Here is a 13,522-nt window from a genome sequence, read left to right on the forward strand (position 1 = left end):
CATCAATGGATGTTTCCTTTTTCTTTATTCTAATTTTGCTATTTTTCTTATCTTTTCCTTTTCAGTTCTAATAATGCGGACTTAAATAATATGACATGCTTACGGACTTCATGCCCAGATCCTAAAATGATGTCTAACTGTGAAATAATGAATCAAGATCTAGAATATGATGAAGATGAGGCTTTTAGGGAAATAAATCGAGAATTGGAATAATTTGAGAATAAGCCTAAGCCAAACTTAAATGAAACCGAGCCAGTTAATTTGGGCAGTCTAGAAGAGGTCCGAGAAACCATGATAAGCATTCACGCCGATGAAAGAACTAGGGATGTATTGATCCAACTTTTGTTTGAATTCAAGGATGTGTTTTCATGGTCCTATGATGATATGCCAGGTTTGAGCATTGATTTAGTAGTACATAAATTGCCAACTTATCCCGGTTACCCACCCGTACAACAAAAGCAAAGAAAGTTTAAAACGGAAATCAGTGATAAGATCAAAGAAGAAGTCTCCAAACAATTAAAAGCTAGTGTGATTCGGGTGGTCCGATACACCACGTGGTTGGCTAATGTGGTCCCAGTGCCAAAGAAAGATGGGAAAACCCGAGTGTGTATTGATTATCGGGATTTGAACAAAGCAAGTCCCAAGAACAACTTTCCACAGCCAAACAATCATATTCTTGTTGACAACTGTGCCAAACATGAGATACAGTCTTTCGTGGATTGTTATGCTGGGTATCACCAGGTTCTGATGGATGAGGACGACGCAGAAAAGACAGCTTTCACCACGCCGTGGGGCACTTATTGTTATAGAGTCATGCCATTCGGTTTGAAAAATGCCGGGGCAACTTACATGAGAGCCATGACTGCCATCTTCCATGACATGATGCACCGGGAAATTGAGGTGTATGTGGATGATGTGATCATTAAATCCAGAACACAAGAAGGCCATGTGCAAGATCTGAGAAAGTTCTTTGAGCGTCTGCGCAGGTATGATTTGAAATTGAATCCAGCCAAATGTGCATTCAGAGTTCCATCTGGGAAACTTCTGGGGTTTATAGTCAGCCGGAGGGGTATTGAGTTAGATCTGACAAAGATAAAGTCTATTCGGGATTTGTCACCTCCGAGAACTAAGAAAGAGGTCATGAGTCTGCTAGGGAGATTGAATTACATCAGCAGGTTCATTGCTCAGCTTACTACCACGTGTGAGCCCATATTTAAGTTGCTGAAGAAAGATGCAGTGATCAAATGGACAGATGAATGTCAAGAGGCTTTTGATAAGATCAAAGAATATTTGTCAAATCCGCCAGTGTTGGTTCCACCCGAGCCAGGAAGACCTTTGTTCTTGTATCTGACAGTCTTGGAAAATTCCTTTGGCTGTGTCCTGGGGCAACATGATATGACCGGGAAGAGAGAGAAGGCCATATACTACTTGAGCAAAAAGTTTACCATTTATGAAGCCAAGTATACTTTATTGGAAAGAACTTGTTGCGCCCTAACTTGGGTCGCCCAGAAGCTCAGACATTATCTTTTGGCCTACACCACATATCTCATAACTAGAATGGATCCTCTGAAGTACATATTCCAGAAACCAATGCCCACGGGAAGGTTAGCAAAATGGCAAATCCTGCTCACTGAGTTCGACATTGTCTATGTCACCCATACAGCGATGAAAGCTCAAGCATTGGCGGATCATCTAGCTGAGAACCCGATTGATGATGAATACCAACCCCTAAGTACTTACTTTTCGGACGAGGAAGTAAATTCAGTTGAAGTAATTCCAGAAGACACCAATGCTTGGAAAATGTTCTTTGATGGAGCTGTAAATGCAAAAGGTGTCGGGATTGGGGAAATTTTGGTTTCACCCACCGGTCAGCACTACCTGGCCACAACCCGGCTTCGGTTCTTCTGTACCAACAACACCGCTGAATATGAAGCCTGCAATATGGGCATGAATATGGCAGTTGATCTGGATGTGGAAGAATTGTTAATCATGGGCGATTCAGATTTGATCATTCGGCAAGCCCAAGGTGAATGGGAAACTCGAGATATCAAGCTTATCCCATATAGGCAATATGTGGAAGATCTTAGCAAACGATTCAAGTCCGTCGAGTTTAGGTATATTCCTCGATTCCACAACGAGTTAGCTGATGCATTAGCTACTTTGGCCTCAATGCTGCCGTATCCGGGCAATGTCCATATTGACCCGCTAGAAATCCAAATTCGAGAGAGGCATGGTTAATGTAATACAATTGAAATAGAACCAGATGTTCAGCCATGGTATCATGATATCAAAAGGTTTATGAAAATAAAGAAATATCCTGAACAGGCTAGTGGAGACCAAAAGAGAACCATTAGAAGGCTTGCCAGCGGTTTCTTCTTGAGAGGAGAAATATTGTACAAAAGAACTCCAGATCTGAATCTCTTGAGGTGTGTAGATACCCTAGAAGCTGAAAAGATCATGAACGAAGTGCATTCGGGAGTATGTGAACCTCACATGAACGGATATGTCCTTGCAAAGAAAATCCTTCGGGTAGGTTATTACTGGATGACCATGGAAAAGAATTGCTTCAGTTTTGTCCGGAAGTGTCATCAGTGTCAGATACACGATGACCGGATTCATGCACCGCCTTCAGAGTTACATCCTATGTCAGCACCTTGGCCGTTCGTTGCCTGGGGTATGGATGTCATTGGGCCAATCAAGCCGAAAGCTTCAAATGGGCACATATTCATCTTGGTTGCCATTGATTATTTCACAAAGTGGGTTGAAGCAGTCACTTTCAAAGCCGTCACCAAGAAAGCGGTGGTGGACTTCGTGCATTCCAACATTATTTGTCGTTTTGGTATTCCTAAAACTATCATTACAGACAATGCTACAAATCTGAACAGCCACTTGATGAGAGAGGTATGCGAACAATTTAAGATTACGCATCGTAATTCTACCCCTTATCGGCCCAAAGCTAATGGCGCTGTTGAAGTTGCAAACAAGAATATCAAGAAGATCCTCAAGAAAATGATTCAAAGTTCTAGACAGTGGCATGAAAAGCTGCCTTTCGCATTATTAGGATATCACACAACCTCTGTTCGAATCATTGTTGAAGCCGAGATCGAGGATGATGAATGGATCAAGGGCCGATTGGAAAAATTAACTATGATTGATGAAAAGCGAATGACCGCAGTTTGCCACGGGCAGTTGTACCAACAAAGAATGGCCCGTGCCTACAACAAGAAAGTGAGACCCAGGAAATTCAAAGTGGGGCAACTCGTTCTGAGACATATTCTCCCGCATCATGAGGAAGCAAAAGGAAAATTTGCTCCAAATTGGAAAGGTCCGTACATTATAAGAAAACTGTTGCCGAAAGGAGCGTTGTACTTGGGAGACATTGAAGGAAATGACCGCGAAATAGCTGTCAATGCAGATGCGGTCAAGAGGTATTATGTTTGACCCTTTTTTGTTTCTTTGATCACCCTCTTTGGAACCTGGAAGTTACTACGAAAAAAAAAGATAAAAAAAAAACAAAAAAAAAACAAAGTTCCTTGAACTACGTTTGACTTGATTCCGAAAGGATACGTAGGCAGCCTCTCTCTGGGGTTCAGCCACACCAAAACAAAAACCCAAATTCCCTCAAAAGTGAAACTCAGGCAGATGTTATAATGGTTTGGCGATGGTTTTGTCTGAAAGGTTCCAAAGTTGTAATTCAATCCAAATCCTTTTTACCCAAATCCTTTTCAAGTCCTTCCAATCAATCGGCAAAGAGATTCAAAATGGGAGGATACAGTTACTCGGATCTGATACAACAAAATAAGAGAAATAAAATGAGAGAGTCTTATTGGTGAAAACCTCACGGGCATCATAAGGTGATGGTAAGCAGTGAAATTCGAAAATGAGAGAGTCTTGTTAGTCAAAACTCACAAAGAGCACTATAAGGCGATGGTGAGAAGAGAAATGAGAGAGGCCAACTGGTGAAAACCCGCAAAGGGCGCCACTGATCGAAAAGAGGATCCTCACAGTCACTGGCATCGACACAGTCCTAGGCAAAGTTTCTCAGTCTCAAAGCAAGAGTTGTGATGAATTTATGAGAGTTGGACGGTTTACACAGATCAGGCATCTAGTCCAAGAGGCATGTCATATTCATTGAAGTCTGTATACACTCCAGATAAGTCCTTCTTTCTTTTCCTCGAAAGGGGTACCTCTTGTCTAAATTCATTTGTATATTCCATTGTTTGCTTTTCTTTGAATCCTTTTCGGTTTAACTCTGTTTTAAAACTAAGACAAAGAAGGGAAGGCAGGACTGATTTACAGGGTTCTCACTTGATATAAGCCAATATGCAAAAGAAAAGGCACCCAATCTCGGCAAGGGCATCAAGTTGACTCCAACTGGCCATGTTGGCCGATATTTTGAAATTAAAAACTGTTGAAAGAGGAAATTCAAAGTCAAATGCCCACAAGGGAAAAATAAAAGTTGAAAAGGTTAAGTCCCACGTGACTAACCATCATGGCAAAATCCGGAAAAGCCAAAGGTTCTCCGAGGTTAGAAATGCAATCGATATTCAGGAAACAACCAGTTGCAACTGAAAGGACCGAGACCAAGTGACTGAAACAATCAAGGCCACAAAAACAACCACCGTTTCAAACTGACAAATTGTTCTTTGTTTGAAAAAAATAGGAAAACAGGTGCAATCCAAAAGCAACCTTGCAAGAAGCAGGTGCAACCAAAATGAAATTACGCAAAGGCTAGAAACAGTTTTGCAGCAAGTACTGCAAAAGGGAAGTCTTCTCCAAAATCTTTCCCGCATTTTACTCATTATCTTAAAAAAATATATGAAATTAAAAAGAAAGAAAAAAAATCATATTAGTATAGGGTCTCCAATCCCTAGCTACGTTTTCCAACATAGGGTCTCCACTCCCTAGTTGATAATTTTTAGACATAGGGTCTCCACTCCCTAGTTGATGTTTTTAGACATAGGGTATCCATTCCCTAGTCTGCTTTTCCAACATAGGATATCCACTCCCTAGTTGATATTTTTAGACATAGAGTCTCCATTCCCTAGTCGTTTTTCCAACATAGGGTCTCCACTCCCTAGTTGATGATTTTTAGACATAGAGTCTCCACTCCCTAGTCGCTTTTCCAATATAGGGTCTCCACTCCCTAGTTAATTTTATTTTAGACATAGGGTCTCCACTCCCTACTCGCCTTTTCCAACATAGGGTCTCCACTCCCTAGTTGATTTTATTTTAGACATAGGGTCTCCACTCCCTAGTCTCTTTTCCAACATAGGGTCTCCACTCCCTAGTTGATGTTTTTAGACATAGGGTCTCCATTCCCTAGTCTGCTTTTCCAACATAAGGTCTCCACTCCCTAGTTGATGTTTTTAGACATAGGGTCTCCACTCCCTAGTCTGCTTTTCCAACATAGGGTCTCCACTCCCTAGTTGATATTTTTAGACATAGGATCTTCACTCCCTAGTCGCTTTTCCAACATAGGCTCTCCACTACCTAGTTGAAGTTATTTTGGACATAGGGTCTCCACTCCCTAGTCGCTTTTCCAACATAGGGTCTTCACTCCCTAGTTGATGATTTTTAGACATAGGGTCTCCACTCCCTAGTCGCTTTTCCAACATAGGGTCTCCACTCCCTAGTTGATGATTTTTAGGCATAAGGTCTCCACTCCCTAGTCATTTTTCCAACATAGGGTCTCCACTCCCTAGTTGATTTTATTTTTAGACATAGGGTCTCCACTCCCTAGTCGCCTTTTCCAACATAGGGTCTCCACTCTCTAGTTGATTTTATTTTAGACATAGGGTCTACACTCCCTAGTCGCTTTTCCAACATAGGGTATCCACTCCCTAGTTGATTGATATTTTAGACAAAGGGTCTCCACTCCCTAGTCTCTTTTCCAACATAGGGTCTCCACTCCCTAGTTGATGATTTTCCAACATAGGGTATCCACTCCCTAGTTGATTGATATTTTAGACATACGGTCTCCACTCCCTAGTCTCTTTTCTAACATAGGGTCTCCAGTCCCTAGTTGATGATTTTCCAACATAGGGTATCCACTCCCTAGTTGATGATATTTTAGACATAGGGTCTTCACTCCCTAGTCTCTTTTCAAACATAGGGTCTCCACTCCCTAGTTGATGATTTTCCAACATAGGGTCCCCACTCCCTAGTTGATGATTTTTAGACATAGGGTCTCCACTCCCTAGTTTATTTTCCACCATAGGGTCTCCACTCCCTAGTTGATGTTTTTAGACATAGGGTCCCCACTCCCTAGTCGCTTTTGCAACATATGGTCTCCACTCCCTAGTTGATGTTTTTGTAGACATAGGGGCTCCACTCCCTAGTCGTTTTTTCCAACATAGGGTCTCCACTCCCTAGTTGATTTTATTTTTTGACATAGGGTCTCTACTACCTAGTCGCTTTTTCCAACATTGGGTCTCCACTCCCTAGTTGATTTGATCTTAAATGCAGGGCACACCATTCCCCGATATCTTTGCCAAATATAGGGTATCCCATTCCCTGGCCACATTTTCCCAACATAAGGTACACCAATCCTTAGTTGAGACATCCTTTTGACAATAAAAGAACACAATCCCAAAAAAAAAAAAAAACACATGACATTTTCAGGGTACACCACTCCCAACCTTTTATTGCTTTCAATAAAGAAGTAGTTTAGAATTTTGTTACAATAACTCACAAAATTTTCCTAGTGCAAACTGGGGCAGAAAAATTTTGTTCGATTGTTTGTTTTGGTGTCTGAGTAGGTTTTACCTCGAGGCACAGGGTTCGAGATGACCAAAAGAAGAAGTCTCAATTCAGAATAAAAGAAAAGAAAGAAGAAAGTGAATCCAAAATGAAAAAAGCAATTGAAAAGATGTGGAATGCTAAGACATGACTGAAGCCACGAGCATTGGAGTTCCGGTTTGATTAGAAGAAGCTATAGAACAATGAACTAGAACCTACAGCTAGCGAGCATCAAGGTTTGGATCAGAGTCTGCATGAAGAACCAGTCAAGACTCAAGATCAAGTTTCTGAAGACTCATAGATAGGAATCTTGTAACTAATAATTGATAGGCTTGTTTAGTTTCTTTTTTTATTTTGATATAATAGCAGGACCGCGGACTGGAGCCTCGACGGAACCTCACTCGACTCCTCAACTCATCATTCCACCATTCTCTTTGAACTACACGCGACCTGATTCCCCTATAACCCGGGATATATAAGCTGTCCAAACCCAGGACTCGGTTGCACCCTATCTTTTATTTCTTTTCCTTTTGAATAATGGTTTGGTCAAAAATTAGTCACGTGGCTCACCTAGTCCTTGCCTGAAAACTCTTCATGTTTCCAAGCAAAGAGGGGCAGCTGTGAGCACCTAATTTTTGACAATATTTGAATTTTTATCACCTTCTACTATGTAAATATTTTCAGAATTTAATATTTTTTTTTTAGCTTTGTTACACTTATATATATATATATAGAGAGAGAGAGAGAGAAAAAAAATTATTAATAATTTAAAAGGTCAATTATTACTATTAGTATTACTTTTATTATTATTTTTATCTTTATTTTTAATTAAAAACCGAAAATAAATAAAAATTAATTATTGTTATTATTATTATTTTAAAAAAAACAAATTTCGGATGGGAATTAAAAAATAGGAAAAGTAGAAATATAAAATTTAAAAGTAAAAGTAAAAGTAGGCAGCAATTGTTTAATAACAAAAAGTAAAAGAAAGTGGAAAATTAAAAAAATAAAAGTAAAAGAATGTGAAAATTTAAAAAATGAAAAGTAAAATAAATTTGGAATTAAAAAATAAAAGTAAGGGTATTTTGTTTTTTAAAAAAAAAGTAAAAGTAAGTGGGAAATAAAAAAAAAGAAAAGTAAAATAAGTGGAAAATAAAAAAATGAAAAGTAAAAAAGTGGGATTTTAAATATATTAAAAGTAAAAAAAATGAGAAATTAAAAAATAAAAGTAAAGGAAAGTGGGGAATTATTTTTTTAAAAAAATAAGAAAAATGGGAAGTGGAAATTCTTTTTAATAAAAAATAAAAAATAAAAAATAAAAAATAAATAAAAATCTGAAAATTTCGAAGTATTTTTCTATAAATAGAAGAGAAATGTGATGAAAAAAAGGGAGAGATAAAGGAAAGAATAGGGAGGAAGGAATTGAGAAAAATTTATTTTTCTTCTTCTAGGATAAGGAAATTTCTATTCGTGTCATTCTTTCTTCGGCTTTCTTTCGAAAAATCCAGCAGCTTCACCACCCCAAAACCACCAGCCCTTGACCACTTTTGAGTCATCATTAATCCCTCCCCCTCCCCCCCCCCCCCCCCCAAAAAAAGCTCCAAAAATAGCCACTAAATCGTTAGTTTTGCAAGGTCAATTGAGGTTGCAAGTTGAGATTTGCCGCTCGAGTTTTCCTTGGTCCGAAGGGTCCAGTTGAGAGCTATCCGATCATTGAGTGGTTGTAATTTAAATCCACAATCATCAATACAAAGGTTCACTTCTCTTTCTATTTTTTTTCCTCATTAATGTTTTGGGTCACTTTGTTTTAATTTAACTTTGAGTATGATATGATCGAGTTCGCATCTGAGTGTGCTAAGATTAATTTGTTCTCATGTTGAGTATTTGTTAAGATTAATTTATTGTCCTTTTTAGTAGTTCATACGGTTAATTTTATTGATGAATATGTATTAATTCATTACTTTTCTTGTTTATTCAATGAAGTAATGGCTTTCCATTTTAGCATGCTTTAGTTTCATGTTGATCTCCTATCTTAGTGACTAAATTGATCCTGCCTGTATCTATCTTTTCCTGCCATAAATTTAGTCTAATTTCAAATATTGGTTAGCAGTAAAATTATAAGAGATTAGGTTGGGCCATGATTGGTGTAACACTTTAATTGAACTTCTCTAGCATATTTAAGGGCTAATTGTTGCACATGACCAAAAACAAATAAACATTCACAAGCTAGCCAACTTTTTCCATAATTAATTTACTTCATTTCCTCCATAACAATATACATACCTCATGACCTTACAATAATGTCAAAATTAGTAATTGAATAATAGTCGAACACCGTAGCTTGATTTAGGCGCGATTAATAATAAATCATCGTGACTATGGGTACGGTTCCTGTGGCATAGTCATGATACGTAAACCCCAATTCAAGTGCGCGTTTCACGCGACTTGACCATAACTTCAAATAATAATAAAAATAAACATGTTGTAAATCGCGGGTGCGTTTCACATGGCGCGGTTTGCAATGTGTACCAAAACGACAAGTGTGCGACATCGCGACTTGTTCAAATAAATTCCATAAATATTAAAAAGCGGTAAAAGACAAAAATGCACAATGGGTTTAAAACATGTAATAAATCAGATAATTACGCCAAGTATTAATTGTTAAGCGACTGTGCTAAAACCACAGAACTCGGGAGTGCCTCACACCTTCTCCCAGGTTAACAGAATTCCTTACCCGGTCTTCTGTGTTCGCAGACCAAAAATAAGAGTCAAATTTCCTCGATTTGGGATTCTAAAATAAATCGGTGACTTGGGACACCATAAATTATTCCCAGTGGCGACTCTGAATAAATAAATAATCCCATTTCGAATAATGTCACTTAAATTAGAAAAACTCCCATATCCCTTATCCCCTCGGAAAAAAGGAGGTGTGACAGTGAGCCATGCCTCTCTAATACTAATTAAGAAGAATACAAACAACTAACCCTTTAAACCTAGTCTAAGTCCTATGGAGCTATCTTAGGTAGATTTTAAGAGGTGCCTAACACCTTCCCCTTAGAAGTACAAGAACCCTTACCCAAATCTCAACGGTTAGTAGACTTATAAAGAATGAGATTTTAGTAGTTAAACAGGTACCCTAGTATACCTATAAATATTATGTGGCGACTCTCTTTTATCAACAACAGAGAAATCACAAGTTGAATCTTGTTTTGACTTGTGCAAAATAGGGTGCAACAACATGGCGACTCTGTTGGGGAATTCACACTTAGGTTCTGACCTTATCGCTTTATATATATATATATATATACTGTCATCACATTTCTTCCTATTGAGTCTTGGTCGTACACTATCACACACAATGGCACGCGAGGGTTGTCTTTTACACCCCTCAAAACCTTCTTTCAAAATTCTTTAGTTTCAGAGAATGGCTTTGTCATGTCAATTGACATAACTTCTCGCAGTTTTCAGTCCAATTCAAAAGTAGGAAACACTCTGCTCTAACAAACATAAGTCATATTGCATAAGCTTTGGGTGAGTCTGTCCTTGGAATCGATACATAGTTAGGAAAGACACCTTAATATCAACGGGTCATGCACCCAACGACGTGACTTCTGTGGAAAGACGAACAAACCATGATGAGACACTTAACGATCCGAAGCAAACACTTATCAAACCCTTCCTTTACCCACTTCAAAAATGGAAATCAACCAAAACATCCCCGAGCTCAATATAGAGATGGGAGAACCGCACAAGCTGAAGCAATGGTGGAAGAATATCCCCCGAGAACATGGAGACGAGATTCGGACACACCTAAAAGCACTGACCGCTTTGCTAAATGTCTGAGCTGACAAAGTGCTTACTCGCTTGCTGATAGAGTTCTGGGACCCGGCCAAGGTGGTGTTCAAGTTTGCTGATTGTGAGTTAGTGCTGAAATACTAAGGACTCCTCAGAAATACTTTATTGAGTTAATAAGACTTGAGGGCATCCAGCCATACTCGCCCCTACGAGTTCTTAGACAGTTCGGGTTGATCCAGGATATGCCTCTCTAGACGCGGACAACACTGTATGAGGACGAGTACAACAGACAGATCCCAATACCAAGGATAAGAAGGCTCCAAGAAGAGTGTAATGATCTGGTCACAATGCCAATGGGTCAAAACTCATGGTGCACTCCAGAATATTATGTCTAGATCAATGAAGAAGATGAGCTAGCCTGACGAAGAAGGGAAGGTATAGCCTGGATAGAGGACACAGTGGCAGCTTTGCAAATCTACCATGAGATCCTGTCACACTATCTTGTGACTACCTCCATGCACCTCCAAGTGGTCCTGGGGTCCATTGATCACATGATGCCACCTGCTGAATATGATGACTGAGTAGTGGAGTGTATCCAGATAGAATTCGAGAAAAACCGGAGGAAGACCCAGAGGAAGAATCTGAGTTCGATGACGATGGAGAAGAATTTGAAGAAGATCTCGAGGAAGAACCGGAAAAAGAAAAGGAAATAGGGAATGATTCCGGTGATGGTTACTAGAAGTTGGTTGATTTCCCCCGCTTTTTTTCCACTTTGTATATTCATCCCTAGTTTTCTTATTTCCCTAGGGGAAAGTTGTTCGAGCCCATGAAATTCTATGAATGTTGGAAACCATGATGTAACCTCTGCTCCCGCTTATCTCAATCCAAACTCTATCAATGAAAATAAAATTTGCTTCGAATCTGAATGTGTCAAATCTGATTGTTTGTCAATATTTGCAACTTATTCCTTCCTCCGGCAAAGAGAGGTCCCACGAATTCTAGGAAAACACGCTTGCCTAAATACGTGAACTAACTGCTCTATGTGACCTGTTCCTTGTATAAATAATGAAATTGACTTTTGCTCTTTTACTTTTTTTCTTTTCTTACTTTATCATTATTCCCCAAAAGAAAAGTTGGTTTGTGTCGACCCAAAATTGGCGGAACCACCATACAACCTAAGATCGAAAGGAAAGATGTCTGCGACAGATAATCCAACTGAACATGCTCTGGCCGATAGCCCGGGGCGATCAGGAGAAAAGGATGCTACAAGGAATAATGAAAATGTGGCCAGGATGGCCTAGGAGATGGAATCTTTAAGGGAGGAAGTGCAACATATCCAGGAACTGGCACATCTGGTTGTGACAACACTCCCACAATCACCTTGTTTTGCTTCTCTAGATTCAATCCCCAACCACTTTCCTTCTACCATTCGCCAGACTAACAACACCCCGACTCTGGTCCCTACCACTCAGATCATATCTCTTGTAACCCCTACAAACCCACCTAAGCCTCTTATCCACACTCCTTACGTACCACATTACGTTCAAACGCCACAAAACCCACCCGCTACCACCAATACAATTCACACCCCTCCTCGTGACGGGGTCACCTTTACCACTCACCAAAACCAGCACATACTCGGGGCACATACCACTGCACATGAGCGATATGTTCCTCTTGTATATGTCATTTCTGAACCCACCTTTACAGCACCTGTCACGGTCAGCGTGCCTTATGAAATTGAATTGTATGCCGAGATGGAAAGGGAAGCTAGGCATAAGTAGGAAGAGTCAGTGTCTGAGCAGTTACAATCCTTGAGGAAACAAATGAAGAACCTCCAAGTCGCTCGGGAGCGAAAGTCTAGACTATGAGGATCTGTGTATCCATCCTAATGTGGATATGCCGGCAAGGTGCAAGTCTCCAAAGTTTGACATCTTTGACGGGACGGGTGATCCCTATGAAAATTTAAGAGCCTATCGTGACAAGTTAGTGGGAGTGGGAAGAAATGAGAAGCTGAGGATGAAGTTGTTCATAAGAAGCCTGACAGGGGAAGCACTTACTTGGTATACTCGACAAGATCTACGGAACTGGAGGACATGGCAGGATATGGCGGAAGATTTCATGAATCGCTTCCGATGCAACACAGAGATCACTCCCGATGTGTTCGCACTGGTAAACCTGCAGAAAAAGCCGTCCGAGTCATTCCAAGAATATGTACGGTGATGGAGATCAGAGGCCGCTAGGGCATAACTTCTGTTGGACGATAGTGAATTGACTAAGTATTTCATCAGGGCCCAAGAAGGGATTTACTTTGAAAAAATGATGGCATGATGGGACATAAATTCCCTGAAGTGGTTAAAATGGGAGATTTCTTACAAAAAGGTATAAAGTCCGGCAAGGTACAATCTATGGCTACATTGCAAGCAGCTAGTAAAGCAATCCAATCAGGGTCAATAGGTAGTGGAAAGAAGAAAAAAGAAGAGGTATCAGCAGTCATCCCTTATTATCTACCTAACCCACATCATGGAAACACCTCTTATTACCCAAACAACCATTGCCCACCACCACCTGCTTATGCTCCACTCTACAACACATAGCCATATAACAATCTCCAACCTCAATATAACCCGCCTCGAACCCATAACAATCCGAATCCACCACGACTATGTGCTCCTACCAAATCCACCACTCATCAAAATCGACCCACTTATGCACCCCGACCTAGCCCGAATTTTGAAGAGAGAGGTCGCAAAAACTGCACCCTGATTGTTGAACCTCTAGATCAACTGTTTGAAAGATTGAGAAAAGCAGGTTTGATACATCATGTAGAAGGAAGGGTTCCTGAGTATCCCTCAAAGTATTTTGATGCAACCAAAGGGTGTGTGTACCATTCAAACGTACCTGGGAATGATACTGAAGATTGTTTCAAGTTGAAACATGAAATTGAGTCATTGATCAAAAGCGGAGCTATTCAGTGCACTCCGGC

General features: G+C 39.9%; 2 protein-coding genes across 2 annotated transcripts; both read left to right on the forward strand.

Moving 5' to 3' along the window:
* Positions 1-2,298: 2,298 nt before the first annotated feature.
* On the forward strand, positions 2,299-11,275 carry LOC138892574 (uncharacterized). The gene is made up of 3 exons (XM_070176311.1): positions 2,299-2,674; positions 2,864-3,428; positions 11,122-11,275. Exons 1-3 carry the CDS (start codon positions 2,299-2,301, stop codon positions 11,273-11,275), a joined length of 1,095 nt encoding a protein of 364 aa, XP_070032412.1.
* Positions 11,276-12,435: 1,160 nt separating this feature from the next.
* Positions 12,436-12,759, forward strand: LOC138892575 (uncharacterized). Its single transcript, XM_070176312.1, has one exon. It carries the CDS (start codon positions 12,436-12,438, stop codon positions 12,757-12,759), a length of 324 nt encoding a protein of 107 aa, XP_070032413.1.
* The last annotated feature ends 763 nt before the right edge of the window (positions 12,760-13,522 follow it).

This window comes from Nicotiana tomentosiformis, chromosome 5, assembly GCF_000390325.3.
Source record: "Nicotiana tomentosiformis chromosome 5, ASM39032v3, whole genome shotgun sequence".
Classification (NCBI taxonomy): domain Eukaryota; kingdom Viridiplantae; phylum Streptophyta; class Magnoliopsida; order Solanales; family Solanaceae; genus Nicotiana; species Nicotiana tomentosiformis.